The sequence below is a fragment of the Chiloscyllium plagiosum genome, chromosome 16, assembly GCF_004010195.1.
Source record: "Chiloscyllium plagiosum isolate BGI_BamShark_2017 chromosome 16, ASM401019v2, whole genome shotgun sequence".
Taxonomy (NCBI): Eukaryota; Metazoa; Chordata; class Chondrichthyes; order Orectolobiformes; family Hemiscylliidae; genus Chiloscyllium; species Chiloscyllium plagiosum.
The window spans coordinates 50,331,257-50,349,664 of NC_057725.1; the positions used below are offsets into that span (position 1 = coordinate 50,331,257).

Sequence of the window (18,408 nt, forward strand, 5' to 3'; positions counted from 1 at the left end):
CCATTCCTCTCATGTCTGCATAAAGCTACTTAGCAAACTGTGGGGATGTCCAGGGTAGAAATTTGAAGAAATATATATCCTCAAATCAATTTGGTAGAACTGTATTTGGAAGGAAAAATTAAGTACCAAGCAATTGTAACCTTTCAAAAAAATAAGAATCTTTGACTATCCACCCCAGGTCTTGGTGAGCTGCTAAATAGGTGGATGTACATGTTTATAAGCTGTATGAATAACTTTGTACTTATTTTCGTCCTCCTATAGTGTTTTTCCTTTTATTTGTTTGATCAAACACAATTTAATGCTGAAAAGAAACTCATAGCTAAAGCTTTGGCATCTTGCATTCAGCAGGACCAATATAAGTACACAAAGTTTTAAGCAATCTCAGGAATTTATGCTGAGGAGAAAAGACTGTTGATTGGTTGGCAAGTTAAATCTGACTACCCAAGGTGCTGCCATGGAAAATTCAAAAGAAAATTATGTATTCCCAGAATTCTAGTGAAATTGGAATAAAATGTGCAAATCTTGAACATATTGCTGTATGAATATGAATAGATGTCATTTCTAACAAGCATGCATGAGCGTATACAAACTTGACTGATTATATAAATTAATTGTTAGTGTAACTATTAACACTTCAGAGTTGTTCCACAAGTGGTGTTCTATCATTTTTTATGCCTGCTGTAAGCAACATCTATACCTGAACCCCCCTTCTCTGCAAGCTAATTGAATATGTTCAAGTATTTGACTGCTTTTTGAATTACCTGGGAGCATGGAAAGCCTAAAATGCTCCATTACTTTGTTCAAGGCATTGCCTTGAACAGTCAGTCAACTTGCCAACTAATTAGCACTTCTTTCTCCTGTGATTTTAAATGATTGTGATTGTTTGTTTGAAATTTGGTATTGTTGTTTGTCCTGATGACTGCAATTTGAAGCTTCAGCAACATACTAGGGATATTCAAGTTTTTAACTACCATATAATGGTTCAAATAGCATCTCGCTTTTGTTTTAATAAACTTTCTACTCCCTTCATATCACAGCATGAAGAATATCTGTTTTCAATAGTTAATGGAAGGAATGTAAATATGTCTTTGTGTGCTGAGATTTGTTGCTAGATAACTTCAAATTAACTAAAAATGGATAGTATTTTTGTGACGAGGCTGAAGAATCTTTAATGAGAGTTCTATCCATGGTTGAGAATTTCGTATCTATATTCAAACAGGGAGAAGGCAAGGACTTGCTTTTCATTCTGACTGCAAAATACAATGCCTGTATTCTGGAGTACAAACAAAATGGGGAAAACATCGATATCATCACACGAGCTCATGGAAATGTACAGGTAGAACGTCTTATTTTTGCAACTTTAAATGGCTTGATGAATTAGAGTTATTTGGAGTAATAAAATAACCTCAATCTCTGTGCGATTAGGATTTGTTTTAGCAATTAAAGTTGATGCAGGATTCACGTGAACTGATTAGATGAATGCTAATGACTGTAAAGCAGTGTGTATTTAAGTCTGTATAAGTGCACTGTCCATTTGCTGTCTTCTGTAATATCAGCAAATATAGGTCAGCTTCTACATGTACAACAGTGACACTCAGCTGCCAACAATAAGTTCAGAATTGTGGTTATATTACTTGATTACTTGTTTGAGATTGAACATTTTTTTCAGCTATGTGCCAATAAAACTGAGGCCTGTCTTTCTGGATTTTCTGATACCCAAACCACTTGACACTAATTAGACATGTCAGGCTCAATTTTTCATGCTGAATCAGTGGCACACAATCTTGGTAATCTATTCTGGTCCTGAGTTGATTTTACAAACCTATGTTTAAATGTGCTTTATTTCAATGTATTTCTCAGTGTATTATTATTACTACTACATTAAGGTGTCGGTTTGAAGCTTAATAAATGAGCTAGGAACACTTGGTGGCAAATTAGCAAACTAGACTGATGCAAGGAAGACTATTTGTTACAATATCGTACTTTGGGTACAATTTTCTTCAAGTTCATGGCAAATTGAGCAAATTTTAAAATCCATGTTGTGTCATTAATCACTTTTGTTTTACTATTTAATAGGAATAGTTGGCACTTAGAACTTTATCACAATCAAGTGAAGTAGATATTCCATTGCTGTTGTAAGTAAAGAAGGATCAGATGAGTGCACATTAGATATCCAATAAACTAAAATGCAAGAACAGTTTTCTCTTTGATCCCTGGGTGCCTACAAACAAACTAGATACTGGGAAAGCCAAAGTTTGCTGTAGACCATTTTATGATTTCAGATACTGGAACCTAGTTTTAATATCAAAATGTAGACCAAAATAGAACATGTTTTCATCACCATCTGTAGATCCTACTGATTCTGGTTAGAATCTACAATCCTTTAGTGAACAAGCAAAGTAGAGGGCCACTACTGGTGCACTGGAATCAATATGAACTCTGTCTCCACAAATGATTCTAGACCTGCTGAGTGTCTCCAGCTTTCTCTGTGTATTTAATGTTGATCATCCTCTTCAATTGTTTTATCTACCCTCCAGACATCTACTTGTCATTCTACAAATTGTGACTTTTTTTTGTTCTTTTCAGGATCGTATAGGCCGCCCCTCTGAGACTGGAATCATAGGTATTGTGGACCCTGAGTGCCGTATGATCGGTCTCAGGCTGTATGATGGGCTCTTTAAAGTGATTCCATTGGATAGAGACAACAAAGAGCTAAAAGCATTCAATATCCGACTGGAAGAACTGCATGTAATTGATGTGAAATTCTTGTATGGCTGTCAGGTCCCAACCATTTGCTTTGTCTATCAGGTAAGAGTCAAGAGTGTGTAGGAGGTGACCAAAACATGCAGTGAGTCGGATATTATACATTTACTTCTGTTCCAAAAAATAAGTGGAGCACAATAGAAACACAGGTAGATATGCACGGTCATAGAATCCCTACAGTGTGGAAACAGGCCCTTCAGCCCAACAAGTCCACACCAACCCTCTGAAGAGTAACCCACCTAGACCTATAACTCTACATTTACCCTTCACTGATGACCTAACCTACATATCCCTGAACGCTATGGGCACTTTAGCATGGCCAATTCACCTAAGCTGCACATCTTGTGGGAGGAAACTGGAATACCTGGAGGAAACTCACACAGACATGGGGAGAATTTGCAAACTCCACAGAGACAGCCGCTCAAGGCTGGTATTGAACGCAGGACCCTGGCACTGTGAGGCTAACCACTGAGACTCCGTGCCGCCACGATGTAGGAAAGCTTCATTAAAAAAGAAGCATTTGGGCAGAATGTGCATGTTACGGGAATAGTATTGCAGAGTCATAGTTCAAATCTTAATTTGAAGCTAAAAAACATTAAATTCACTGACTTAATACATCTGGAATAAAATACTAGTGCCATTAATTATAACAAAACTGCTGAATTATCATAAATACCCATCTAATTGATTAATGTTGTTTAGTGATTGCAATCTACAATTCTTAACAGGTCAGGTTGCCATGTGACTTCATATCCATGTCAATATGGTTGACTCTTCTGAAATGACCAAGCAAGTCTATCAGGGTCACTTTCCCTATAATTTTCTTGTGTGAACTCCCAAGATGCAGGCACGGTGTCTGGAACAAGAAGTTAATATTGTGATCTGCATAGGCAGGCCATTCACAAAGTATGAAACTTCGGGGCAGTTGCTTGCACAGCTAAAGAGGAAACATTTATCGGGAGTAGAAGCTGTCGAGTACTTGCTCAAGGGCAATTGAGAATGAGCAGCAAATGCTGGTCTTATATTGATGCTTACTTCCTAATAATACATAAATAACATACAGAATAGGTAAAAGAAAATCATCATCATTTTCAACTAATTTGTGCTAGCTTCTATCTTCCACTCTAACCTCTTTCCAGATTTTGTCATCTGTGTGACCTTCAATCAATTTGTTTTTTTAGTATTTGTCGCTGCCTCTTAATCAATAGAGTTTGCTTCTGTCACTCCTTCTGTAGGTCCTAAATTAACTCTAGGTTAAGAAAAACATCTTGATTTCTTACTCCTTTTGCTGGTCGGTGATTATCTCATATTGATGGCACTTAGTTCTTGGTTTTCTTTCCCTGTTTTTGGTATACCAAAGTCTTCAATAATTTTCAAGACTTTGATTGCCCATTGACCACCTTGTTTTCAAAACACAAAAAATCCAGCATTCATTCATTGTTAGATTTACCATCACATTTCTGGTATCTTAAGTTTTTGTTTTAATAATATGATGACTAGAATTTTATGCAGTAAACCAAAATAGTCTAAGATTTGCTGCAAATTTTAAAATAGCTTTAAATTTTGTTCTTCTGGATAATTCCATTGTACTCAATTTTGTGTTTTGTAAGGTCTGGTTTACCTGTGCTGCTAATTTGAGTAATTTATGCACCAATGCTCCCTCTACCCAATTTGTGTTCTTTCTCAGTTATATGTAACCTTACTTTTCTTGCCATTTTCATCCTAGTTGAAATTAATTTGCCATTTATATATCCACTTCTAAAGTTTATTGTAGATATTTGCTGCTGTCCTCCTTGGTATGAATTTCTTGCCTTACACTTTCTGGACCTTATTCATTAGTCTCTCATATGATACCTTATCTAATACCTGATGAAAGGCTAGATATGTTGCTGTTTACTTATCTACACTCTTCAAAAAAATGTAACAAGGTTGGGCAAGCAAGACATTCCCCTTTTGAAATTCATGTTTGTTCATTTATGTTTTAGAATGCTTGACACTAGACATACAACTGTAAACGGGCATAAGGACTATGTAAAATCCTGACATGCAGACTTAAATGGGAATTGCCCTGGATATTTAGATTGCTGTTGGGCAATTCGCCTGCTCTCTTAGACCCTTCTGCTATAATGCTTCTGACTTTGACTTAAATTTGAAGACTTTTGATAGTTTTGCGATACCTTGCCTGAATAGATACCCAGGATGAAGCCTAATCTGACATCTGGGTGAAACCACCCCTCTGAAACAGCCTGGTTTGAACCTCCCATCTTCCATTGATTACTTTTCCTACTTACTCAGTGTCTCAACACTCGAATCATTTCAAAGACCGAACCTTTAAACTTAACACACAGCAGCTCATGCTGTAAAACAGGGACATGACTTGTTTTCCCAGATTCTGCTTTGCTCCAGAGTTTCCCAGTGAATGCCATGTATTTCTCTGACAGCCGGGATCTGGAATTCCAGAATAGATACACTGCACCATTTGAACCAACGGATCTTGAGTGCAGTGACGATCCATTCATCACTGCCACTATGAAGATTTGGGCCGAGATGTTTTCCTGTTTACTTGAACAAGGTTTTGTTTGTTGATTATGAATGTTAAGTTGATTGGTCTGGTGTGTTCTATCGTCCTTCATAAATTATAGGTATAATGTTTGCTATCCGCCAGTCTAATGACAGCATTCTCTAATGAATTAATAAGTATGTCATAATACCTTTGATATCTCTTCCATAAATTACTCTAAAATGTGATTCATCTTGACTGGGGGCTTTATCCTATTAAGTTGGATTAGTTTATTTCAATTTTTTTCTTGAATTGCAGTTACAATAGTGCATGTATGGAATGAGCTGCCAGAGGAAGTAGTGGAGGCTAGTACAATTACAACATTTAAGAGGCATCAGGATGAGTATATGAATAGGGAGGCTTTAGGGGGAATATGGGCCAAGTGCTGGCAAATGGGAAGAGATTAGGTTAGGATATCTAGTTGGCATGGATGAGTTGGACCAAAGGGTCTGTTTCTGTCCTGTACATCTCTGACTCTATGATTTCATTTGTTGTCATCTAATCCTTGAATGGTTTCCCTGATGAACACTGAAGTAGAGGAGCTATTTAATCATTATCGCCTTATACTGGTCAGGATTCTAGTTTTTAAGTTATTATGTCCCATGTATATTATGTTAGTGTAATATAATTACTGTTTTATTTTCCCTGGTAACTGTTCACCCTCTTCATTTGGTTTCTTTTGTATTGTCCTTGTCATGCTCTTTTATCCATGTGCTCAGTACATGTCTAGAAATGCCCTTATTTTAAGACTAATTGGCAGTCTTTTTGAAAGACCAACCAGGTAGGAAGTGGTTGGGGATGCGTGGGGGTTGTCTTTGGTACATTTGGAGGTGCTGAGATTGAAGATGTACTAACAAAGTAGAGTGAATAGAACTTACTTTTTTTTTTAGATTAGATTAGATTACTTTACAGTGTGGAAACAGGCCCTCCGACCCAACAAGTCCACACCGACCTGCCGAAGCGCAAACCACCCATACCCCTACATTTACCCCTTACCTAATACTACGGACAATTTAGCATGGCCAATTCAGCGCCCTTCTGTTCTATGCTCTATATGACATTGAGTTCTTGGAAATGGTGGATACTTGAATCAGACATTTTGATAAGCATAAAATAATCCAATAGCTTGTATTTACTCTTTTTTTTTCTGTCCAGTATTCTATTATAAATTAATGGACAACAGTCTCATCCATTTGGTTCCAGTGTAAGTCCAGCCTTGCAGGTTTAGTTTTATTTTCTGAGGTTCCAACTCTCCTTTGGAGACATTTCGCAGATACCATGCATCATTATTGAAGCAAGCAAGTAATATCATCCTGAGACATCTGGGTTTTCAGAACTCACTACAGTAACATGCAGATGAGCAACCTTGAATTATCTTTTTCCTCTCTTTAAGGTGGGTAGCTGCTTTGCTTTCACTTTGTTTCTTTCTGACTTTGACCAGAATTGGAAATTTGTCTCATAGTAGCGTGATTACTGACTTGTTGTCTATTCACATACTTGAAGATTCTATTCTAAACCTTTTGTACTTTTGTTTTTCAGGATCCGCAGGGCCGTCATGTGAAGACCTATGAAGTATCCTTAAGAGAAAAAGAATTTAACAAGGGACCCTGGAAACAGGAAAATGTTGAGGCTGAAGCATCAATGGTTATTGCAGGTTGATACTGTTATTAAAAATAGCACTTGGGGCTATTCTGTTTCAGTTATTTATGCTTTGCATGTTAATAAGTGAAGGAAATGCAGGTGATCGTTCTCTATTTCATAAATAGGGTACATAACTGTACAAAGATGTCCTGACAAAGTTAACACCAGATGTACTAAAACAATTAAGTTTGTGAGTTTTAACAAGATTTGTAGCTCTGGTTGAGGTTCTGGATATAGGTTTGTGCGCTAAGCTGGAAGGTTCGTTTTCAGAGGGTTCGTCGCCATACTAGATAACACCTTCAGTGAGCCCCCGGATGAAACACTGGTGGTGTAGCTCACTTTCTATTTGTGTTTGTGTTCCCTTGGGTTGGTGATGTCATTTACTGTGACATTTCATGGTGATGTCATTTCCTGGTCTCCCCCCTCCCGTGTTTGTAAATGGGAAAAACAACACTTACGGACCAGAAATTGAATACAGAAACAATCATCCCAACATCCACACATGAAGCTGCATTAGAACTTTATTTCAATGAGCTACCTCGCACTGCAGCGAAGAGCAGAGGAATCCAGTGCATTGAAAAAGAACGGTTACCCAATGAACACAGTTGGCTGATTTCTCATCAACAAACCCAAACAAGCAGACAAAACATGCTCAGAAACCCTAGTCACTCTCCCCTACATCAAAGACATCTCTGACCTGACTGCCAGACTATTCAGACCCCTTGGCATCATGGTAGCCCACAAACCCATCAACACAGTAAAACAGCAGCTAATGAACTTGAAAGACCCTGTATAGACGAGAAGCAAAACTAATGTCATTTACAAAATACCTTGCAAGGACTGTAACAAACACTACATTGGACAAACAGGCAGAAAATTAGCCACCAGGATGCGTGAACATCAGCTAGCTACAAAAAGACATGACCCTCTCTCACTAGTATTCTTACATACGGATGAGGAAGGGCACTACTTCGACTGGGTCAACACGTCCATCTGAGGACAAGCCAAACAAAGACATGGACGAGAATTCCTAGAAGCATGGCATTCCAACTAGAACTTTATCAACAAACACATTGAGTTAGACCCCATTTACCATCACCTGAGAAAAAGAACAGGAAACTGTCAGCACAGGAGATGACATCACTAATCCAAGGAAACCCAATCACAAATAGAAAACAGGATACGCCACCAGTGCTTCATCCAGAGGCTCCCTGAAGGTGCTACCTAGTATGGTGACAAAACATCTGAAAACGAACCTTCTAGTTTGGTGAGCAAGCCGACATCCACAGTAGAGTTTGTTTCCACCTTTTTAGAGACATTTTACAAAAATAGTCTCTAATTCTGTTCTTTGGTTTCAAGGTGCAGGCATTCAGCAGATGCCCAAGGCAAATGATCATTCTTTGTTGAATTCTTGTCAAAGTTTGTTGAAAAATGTTTCTTCTGAGTGTGGCTGTACAAAATTTGTGAAGGTACCGAACTGGCTGCTCACAAGGTGCTCCAATTAAGCAAAGTTTGAAGTTACTGTTTGCTAAAATATATAGACTGCACACAGTAAGGAAAAGTTTGGAGGGAGTATTAATTGTGAGCATGGTTACCTACAAATGGCATAACAAAAATGCTTAATTGTATTCTCAACTGATGAAGGTGCTCATAGACTTTCTGGCAGAGGCCACTAAATTGAAATCAGGAACAGCAATCCTGGTTAATTTTCACTTTCTTTTCGAATTACTTGCAACATCCTGTTCAGCCAAGTATCTCCCAGCTGGTGTGCTTAGAATCAAAGCTGACAGTGAATTTGACTACTCAACCACAAGTAGCTGTCTCAGCTATCTGCATAAGTAAGGTACAGATGTTTTATTTTTCCTCAGTGATCCCTACCTTTCATGACTTAGAGGCTGATGCTCCCTTTTATAGTTTGTTCAACAGCACAATGACTATCAGCTGTGTGTGTGGAGGGGGTGTTGGGCCAGGTTGTTTTTTTAAGGACAGATGAGGCTTTATGTTTGTGGAATTTTGGAATTTTCTATCCAGAAGGTGGTTCAGGTGAATACGTTCTTAGGTAAGAGATTTCAAGGTTATCAGGGCTAGATAAGAACTCAAAAAGTATGGATTACAGGGTTTCAGGAAGGCAGCATATTTTTTTTTAGATTAGATTACTTACCGTGTGGAAACAGGCCCTTCGGCCCAATAAGTCCACACCGCCCCGCCGAAGCGCAACCCACCCATACCCCTACATTTACCCCTTACCTAACACTACGGGCAATTTAGCATGGCCAATTTACCTGACCTGCACATCTTTGGACTGTGGGAGGAAACCGGAGCACCCGGAGGAAACCCACGCAGACATGGGGAGAACGTGCAAACTCCACACAGTCAGTCGCTTGAGGTGGGAATTGAACCCGGGTCTCTGGCGCTGTGAGGCAGCAGTGCTAACCACTCTGCCACTGTGCCGCCCATAAGGACAGCTTCAAGGACAGCTAGGAATGTTCAGTAAATGCTGGTCCAGTTAGTGATGCCCACCCCACATGAATGAATTCAAAACAAATGGAAATTTGAAACATAAACTCATCAGCCATGATGTTACTGAATGATCAACCGTGTATGAGATCACTTGGCCTACTTCTAATTTCTATGTTTGTGAAATGTGCTGCTGAGGTTAATTAGCCTAACTTCCAAGAATCCCTAAATGATTAAGTAAAACTGGACCCTATTGAATAAAAGCTTAAATACAAAGAATAATCGCTTTGTATTCTAAATTGATGCAGATATGTTTTGCTTTCAGTTCCAGAACCATTTGGAGGAGCGCTAATCATAGGCCAGGAGTCCATTACATACCACAATGGCGACAAGTATCTCGCAATTGCACCACCAGCTATCAAGGTAGGAAAATCAGCATAACCGTCAGTAATTCAGTGCGAAATAGTAGAAAACCTTTAAAACATTAGCCAGTAATAATGTCACTGGAACATCACTTGGTTATCGCATATACTCTTTTTGTTTCCACTTCAGTGTATTTTAGAGCTTTAGTTAGCTATCAGGCAATTCTTTATCAATGCTAATGTTAGTCCATACACCATGACTTTTTTTTTAGTTTTGCAAACTTTGTGCCAGAAAATGTCTCTTTAGAAATTGTAAGTATACAATATCTACAAGTTCCCTTTTCAAGTTTTCTGTAATTATCTTGTTTTGTTTAAATTCTCTTATGTGACATGGGCATCACTGGCTAGCCATTTCCTGTTGCCCTTGAAAAGGTGGTGGTGGTGGTGAGCTGCTGCCTCAAACTGCTGCAGTCCATGTGCTTTAGGTAGACTTACAATGCTGTTTTATGTATTTCCAAGTAAGGATAGAGAGTGTCTTGGGGAGGAACTTGCAGGTGGTGATGTTCTCATGTATCTGCTGCTTTTGTTCTTTGAGATGAAGTGGTTGTGGAAGGTGCTGTCTAACAATTTTTGGTCAATTTCAGCAGTACAGTTTGTAGGTGGTATCTGCTGCTAGTGAAAGGCGTGGATGTGGTGCACGCGAGCTCTCATCCTTTTGTTCACTCATTCGAGCATGCAATGAAATGTGTATTGCTGCTCCATTTCTCTATGAAAAGTTCCATCATTAGCTGTCTGTCTCATTGAACTTAATTGGTAACATACCTGCTGCTTGCCACACTTCCAAGTTTGGCATTATCTGCAAATTTAGAAATGGAGTTCTGTTTTTTTTTTCTGTGCATCATACATGATGTTAAAAAAGTGGTGTAGCACTATCTACTAACCTCCCCTCTGGAAAAACTGTTGTTTGCTGTCTTGGAGCCATTTTTAAAAATTTCAGGTTGACATTAACTATTTCATGAGCTTCAGTTTTGTTCAGCTTTCAATGTGGTCATACCTTATCAAACGCATTTAAAAAATATCCATATAGACAGCAAGCAATGGTTCCTTCTGTTATTTCAATAAAATGCTAGTCTTTTATTCATCTGACATTCTTAATGTCAACAGTAAAAAGGTTGGCTTTAGAGGGTGGAGTTGTGAAATACTTCTTTGCAGAAAGGCACATGGAAGTTTTGAACCTTCCTTCAACAAAATCTAAATAGTAAGTGGAGGGATATGGGCCGAGTGCTGGCAGGTGGGACTAGATTGGGTTGAGATATCTGGTCGGCATGGACGGGTTGGGCTGAAGGGTCTGTTTCCATGCTGTACATCTCTGACTCTTAGTCAACTGAAAATCGTAAAGCTTGAATTGTTACACTTTTGTTAGGCAATGCACATATGAAGAGATATGAAAATTAACTTTAGACACTGATCAGCTGTGATTCAACTGACCCTTCAAATAACTCTAAATCTGTCAAATGTGATTTCCCTTTCACAAAACCATGATCATCCTGCCTGATTGTTATGATTTTCTAAATGCCCTGCTGTTATGGCCTTAAAAATTGATTCTCTCATTTTCCTTATGATACATAGTAGGCTAACTGACCGACACTTGCCTGCTTTCTGTATCCCTTTCTTAAAAAGTAGTATTACGTGCTCAATTTTCTGGGGCCTTCCCAGAATCTAGGGAATTTTGGAAGATCATCACCAATGTATTCACTGTCTTTTGAGGCCACTTGTTTGGTTGATGCAGCATCAAAGAAATGCATAAGGTGGCAAAGTTAAGGAGGTACACCTATCCTGTTGACAACAAAAGTTTGTTAATGAGACATTCAACTCATTTATAATTTCTTTGAGTTATTGGCTTGTTTTTATAATGAATTTTTAATTGATGTAATTATGGAATGGAATATCACAACATATTTGTCATGTGGGCAGAGGAAAATAGAGAAATAAGCAGTGAAGTTAGATTAAAAAAAATTAATTAACCCGTGTACTGACAAAGTGTCATTGTTTCTCACCATTATTCTTTAATTGAGGTGGATTCCTGTTGAATTCACTTCGAAATGAATTGCTGCTGAAAAATCTATTGATTTCGAGCACGCCATTCAATTGTTAGTTGTTACTTTGAATGTGAATTAGGCCTAATTGTCTTTCTGTTTTCTCTTGCTAGCAAAGCACAATTGTTTGCCACAACCGTGTGGATCCCAATGGTTCGCGATACCTTCTGGGAGATATGGAAGGTCGTCTGTTCATGCTGTTACTGGAGAGGGAAGAACAAATGGACGGAAATGTCACTGTCAGAGACCTCCGTGTAGAACTGTTGGGAGAGGTCAGCAATGTAACATTACCCCTTTTGATGATTCTTTTGTAGGTGTGTAACTTTGTTTGATACTAAAGCCAAGTATATTGAGGATTATCAGATCATGATCTCATTGATAAGCGCGGTGGACTCAATTGGCTGAATGGTGTACATTATATGGTCTAATGATGTTATTGTGCTATTTTAGCACAAAAGTGCATTTAAAATAGATATGTTAAAATCGTGAATGAAAAAGAGTGTTAGGAACATAATGAGCATTCATCTATCAATATTTGCAGATGCTAAATTTTCATTTTAATCTTTTTAAGGCAAATTGGTAGGTCATTGTTCTGGCACTTATTATGTGGTATATTGCATTAACAGAAATTGTGATAGTACAAGTATCAATGCAGATTTGATGGTGGCTCCAACACTAACTCATGTTGCTATTTGCAAAATCTTTGACCTTTCTAGTTAGTAATCTTATTGGGAGCATTGCATGCAGTTAGAATGAATAACTTCATAATGTGCTATACATAGTATTATGTTAAATCTCACTTGTCCTTCACAGACATCCATTGCAGAATGCTTGACATATTTGGATAATGGAGTTGTATTCGTTGGATCCCGTCTTGGAGATTCTCAGCTTGTCAAGGTAGGACATTTCACCATATTAGCTTCTCTTAGCGTATCACCGTTGAATCTGGTATATGGGTATCATTTTATTAATTTGGCAAAGCATGCCCTTGAACTAATAACTATGGCTTTAGTGGATGTTTCAATGTAGTGAGTTTGTGGTCTTTACATCTCGTGTAAGAAGAACATTAAATGCGCTGCCTTCATATACTCCCTATATCTAGTCCAAAGTGAATATGAGAAAGATGTACTGCAAAATTGCCTCCCCACTATCTGGGAATTTTATGTAGAGTGATGGGAAAGCATAATATAATTATATTCATGGATATAAAAATCTGTCAAATAAATTGGATTTTGTTCGAGTTTATTTTTCGATATCTAAATTGTCATGTATAACATCCTGCTTTCCTGATGGTTATTTCTGACGACTTTGGTTTCCCTGATGAATACACTGGCTCCTAGGCCTCGTTGACTGAGACATATAAAAATACTAAACTAGGATGATTGACCTTTTGATTTTAACTTGCTTATAAATAGGCTGTTCCTGTGACACTGGCACCTGACCATGGGGGTGACTGAAGTCGGGGATATACTTGTGTAGAATCCAAGTATTCCTTTCACTAATTTTGGCACTGTAGAATGCTTCACACGTATTTTCTGAAACATTGTGGCTTCAGGGGGCTACACTGATTTGTAGTCGGTTGAAATATATTCAGATTTGTATAGAACCCATTGTTCTATACATGTGGGAACCTTCAAGTGCTGAAACATACCAATTTTCTTCCTGAAATTGTACAAATGTCCACTTGTTTCACTTTCGTGTATTTTAGAAGTAGAAATTCAAGAGATTGATGTGGTTACTCAGGATAACTTGAGTATAATGAACGTGCAAAATATCTTGTCTGAAAAATATTCAGTTTCAATGTTGTCTTTGCAGTTAAATGTGGACAGCAATGAGCAGGGGTCCTATGTTGCTGGCATGGAAACCTTCACCAATTTAGGTCCTATTGTGGATATGTGTGTAGTGGATTTGGAAAGGCAAGGACAGGGCCAGGTAAGGCAGAAGTTTTGACCACTGTTCTTTACAACTCTTGACAATTTTGTGTTTAAGTATTTTATTTCAGGGCAAGGTTGTTAATATATAATTTTTTGGCATGGCATTTACAAAGAATGTACATTAATGTAAGAATTTGTCACTGTTTATCTCTGTTGGTACAGTGAGTTTACAAGCTTTTAAGGCACAGGATGTGGCAGAGGAGATGGTAAAACACTAAAAGCTGGCCTACCTTTTCCTGGCTGCTGTTTGGTTGGGTCACTATAGCTATGGGGCCCAAAACTACTAGTATCAGCTGTTGTGTTTTTAGTGATGTGTTGGTTTTAGTTAATTGCTCCTTGTGATTCAATGGAGTTGAACACTGAGCCCTGAGAAGATCATTTGCTGTGCAGCTCCAAGTTCTGCAATAATTTATTTTTCCTGCAGCTGGAATCCATTGTATTAAGTTATTAGACAAAATGAAGCAGCTGACCTCACTGATAACGGGCACATGTAGGTCATGCTGGAACAGGGTTGGCAGGCAGGCAACAACAATTGATCTCTGCCCTGGGATAGGGAGGGAGACAGTTAAGTCTTTAGGGAAACAACAAAAGAAGACATACTTCTGTGGAAGTGAAGTTATTTTTAAGTAGCTAGTTAGTCAGCTAAATGTGATTTAAATATTTGAGAAAATAATTTCTGATCCATGCATCATGTCCATATATGTGGACATCAGATGAAGGCAAGGGTTTATCTCGTTCATGGTTAAATAACTTGGAGATCACTACCCAGATTCAAATATGAAGCGTGACCACAATATGATAAGAATGTAGGAAGTGTCCATGGGAGTACTCCACAGCCAGGTGAGGAGGGGGAGAAAAACATTTTTATTTTTAATTAGAAAATGGAAAAACAAGTATCTTTGCAACTTCAAATTTGAATACTGAAACACTCAACATGATTTTCAAACTCTGGCTATTGAAATGATGTCCTAAGACTGATTGTGATCTTTCTTATAGCTGGTTACTTGTTCAGGAGCATTTAAGGAAGGCTCTCTGAGAATAATTCGGAATGGAATTGGGATCCATGAGCACGCTAGCATTGATCTTCCTGGTATTAAAGGTATGTACTCAGATTATGAACTATCAAGTCATCAACCATCACTTGTTTTAACTGAGACTGTTCAAGCTTTGTGAACAGCTTGGTGACACATGACTTGGAGGTGTTTGATAATTTTGAATTTTTTTTTTCCTTTTTCTCAGAAGGTGCAGAGTCAGTTTAGATTGTGGCTTCACATGGTCTGACATACCTATGATTACTTAAGATCTATATTGTGAACAATTGGCTTGGATACTTTCCATCACTTTCTGAAGTACATTTCAGGCCAATATTTTCACTCAACTATTGTACCTGCTCATTTTGCAGATTGTGGGGCTCAAATTGAGGGTGCAGTACTTTGCTCTGTCAGGCATAGTACCACAACATCTGATGCACTTTTTCCTTTGAAACAGTTTGCAGGGAAGTTCTTTAACTGATTAAATAGAGAAGATGTCATTCTCCACTTAGCTTTAAGTGATCATTTAGGAGTTTTGAAACCAAATTTTTAAAGATTTTGCAATGTGCATTGCCAGAATTAAGTAATGTTCAATGATACAATTCCTGTTACCAGTTGTAAAATCATGCTGAGGTTCACGCATGAAGATGGATGTTTAAGGTACCAAAGCTTATTTGCATATATCATCAGGTAGTAATTTATTTGAGTAAAAATTAGTAAAAGTGGATTTGTGTCCTCCTATTTTTCAGATTGCATAAAGTTTTGACAGTTGTACTTTCTTGATTCTAGACGAGTCAGAGGAAGTGTTGTGTTTTTGGAAGTGCTGTTTGTCATATTAGATGTTGAGTTGAAGCTTGGTTTTAGTTGTTTTAGTTGTTCAGTAAGCATGAAAGATCTCATGGTATTATTTCAGGATGGTATGGGCACCATCTTGTCTTGGTTTAATTTCAAAATGGAAAAACAAGTACTTTTGTAACTTCAGATTTGAGTACTGAAACACTCAACATGATTTTCAAACTCTGGTCATTGAAATGATGTCCTAAGACTGATTGTGATCTTTCTTATAGCTGGTTACTTGTTGCATAAACAGACTAGGCTGTGTGCAAACTTAATGTTCTATTTATTGTTTGGGAGGCATTTTTGACATGCATTGTACAGTGCACGTTTTTCTTCATTTCCTGGTTGTTCTGTCCTTAGGTCTGTGGCCATTGCGTTCTGATTCCACTCGTGACACTGATGATATGTTGGTTCTCTCATTTGTTGGACAGACTCGGTAAGGAGCTGTTTTCTAACTTTTGTGCTTTCTTATTTTGCTCAGTGACTTCTGCTTTCAAATTTTTAACACTATCAAATAATGTAAAACATGATAGTGGTTAGTCACAGAAGTGATGTTTATCTTTCGGGAATTTGAGAGTGGAAGGTTTGGTCCAATGTTAAAAGCTGTAAGTGAGAGGAGTCTGTCTCATTAGTGGTAATTTATTGAATGTAGTTGACACTCGCCAGCGCTGCACAAATTTCCAAAGAAGCTTAAATGGTTCAATAACAGCTTAATGTCAGTCAAGCTCCAGTTTATTTCTCAATGTTTTTACATTTTGTACAAAAGCAAAACAGTAATCAAACATACATTTTGAAAATTCCTAGTACTCCATGACTCTCTAAAAAGTGGACAAAATTATTTTTCAAATTTGATGTTTCAAAGGTTAAAAATTGGTTGTAATTCTTCTAAGATATGAAAGAAAAAAATACTTATTGGCCTGTTGAGTTTCTTTTTCCTCAGATAGTTGGTCTCTGTATTGAGTGACCAGTGCAAGGTTTTATAAGATGATTATTGTTTTAGGCTGTCTGTTTTATTCAAGGGAAGATGGTGTCATGTGAAATAGGAGATTTAATTTGATTTCTGTCCAACAACAAATCTTAGATGGCTTGATGCAGTTCTGTCAGTGTGGCGACAGTAGCATGGCACTGTCCAAAAGCAATTCGCAACACACACCTGGAAGAGCAGCAGAACTAACTGGACAGACTTTCAGCCTCTACGTATTCTTTGGGAGAGAGAAAAAGGAGAGATTTCCTCCGAAGGACAAAAGACTGCAGCTTGAGCAGTCAACTGACAGGAGCTTGCTGACTTTAAACTACCAGGCAAAGTGCAGAAGCAAGGACAGTTTCCGGTTGAAGCAGTTGACCCTATTTTTCTCAAGACTCAAGTAGATTTATCTAAAGGCCAAGGTAGAGAAATTATCCATGTTCTTGCCAGATGAAGCCAAAAACTAAATGCCTTTGAATGGTTGCTTACAAACCAATGCAATGGTGAGATGTAAACAAGTTGAAAGCAGCGTATGAATTTGGACTGTGCCCTTTTAACCAATGTAATTCTGTGTAGAGCATTTTAGAAATGGTGTATTCAACACTAGATTGCCAATTGTTTGATGATAGTAATAAGGCTTACCTTTTTTGGCATTTACAATCTTAATTGCCTTCTGCTCAATGTTGAGTTAACATTGCTTTTAGTCTGCTTTATTAAAAGCCTTAACACTTCAAAAATTGAAAGCAGTTCCTTCAAATCTGTGATTAAGAATTCAAATGTCATTTTAGAAGTTATCAATCCTTATGGGAATTGCATCAATTTTCAAAAGTTAATATATTTTATAATTGCCCTTTTTAGTTATCCCTTTTGTCCACATTCTTTTGCACTTAGTACACACTTCGTGTGGTGAAAAAGCACTTTAGCTGGTTCTCGGTTGCTGAAAGCACATGGCTGAAATAGATTAGCTCCTTGTTTGTCTTCTGCTTTTCTATCTATTTAAAGTCATAGAGATGTACAGCATAGAAACAGACCCTTTGGTCCAACTCATCCATGCTGACCAGATATCCAGAGTTAATCTAGTCCCATTTGCCAGGACTTGGCCCATAGCCCTCTAAACCTTTACTATTTATATACCCACCCAATGCCTTTTAAATGTTGTACTTGTAGCAGCCTCCATCACTTCCTCTGGCAGTTCATTCCATACAGACAGCACCCTCTGCGTGGAAAAAATTGCCCCTTAGGTCCCTTTTATATCTTATCCCTCTCACCCTAAACCTATGCCCTTTAGTTCTGCCCTCACCCCAGGGAAAACACCTTACCTATTTACCCTATCCATGCCCCTCATGATTTTATAAACCTCTATAAGGTCACCCCTTGGCCAAAATGCCCCAGGGAAAACAGCCCCAGCATATTCAGCCCTGTAGCTCAAACCCTCCAACCCTGGCAACATCCTTGTAAATCTTTTCTGAACCCTTTCAGTTTCACAACATCCATCCTATAGGAGGGAGACCAGAATTGCGTTCAGTATTCCAAAAGTGACCTAATCAATGTCCTGTACAGCTGCAACATGACCTCCCAAATCCTATATCCAATGCTCTGATCAATAATGTAAAGCGTATCAAATGCCTCTTTCACTATTCTATGTACCTAAGATTCCACTTTTAAGGAACTATGAACCTGCACTCCAAAGTTTCTTTGTTCAACAGCACTTCCCAGGACCTTACCATTGAGGTTATAGGTCCTGCCCTGATTTGCCTTACCAT

At 38.1% G+C, this 18,408-nt stretch overlaps 1 protein-coding gene across 4 annotated transcripts in view; it reads left to right on the top strand.

Moving 5' to 3' along the window:
- Window positions 1–18,408, top strand: part of ddb1 (damage-specific DNA binding protein 1) — an 89,482-nt gene that overhangs the window by 21,502 nt on the left and 49,572 nt on the right. For all 4 annotated transcript variants that reach the window (XM_043706087.1, XM_043706085.1, XM_043706086.1 and 1 more), the window contains exons 3-11: window positions 1,220–1,336; window positions 2,587–2,808; window positions 6,863–6,977; window positions 9,747–9,844; window positions 11,993–12,151; window positions 12,693–12,776; window positions 13,695–13,811; window positions 14,810–14,912; window positions 16,042–16,117. In XM_043706087.1, the coding sequence (XP_043562022.1) occupies window positions 1,220–1,336; window positions 2,587–2,808; window positions 6,863–6,977; window positions 9,747–9,844; window positions 11,993–12,151; window positions 12,693–12,776; window positions 13,695–13,811; window positions 14,810–14,912; window positions 16,042–16,117 (1,091 nt within the window). The remainder of the gene's footprint in view (window positions 1–1,219; window positions 1,337–2,586; window positions 2,809–6,862; window positions 6,978–9,746; window positions 9,845–11,992; window positions 12,152–12,692; window positions 12,777–13,694; window positions 13,812–14,809; window positions 14,913–16,041; window positions 16,118–18,408) is intronic.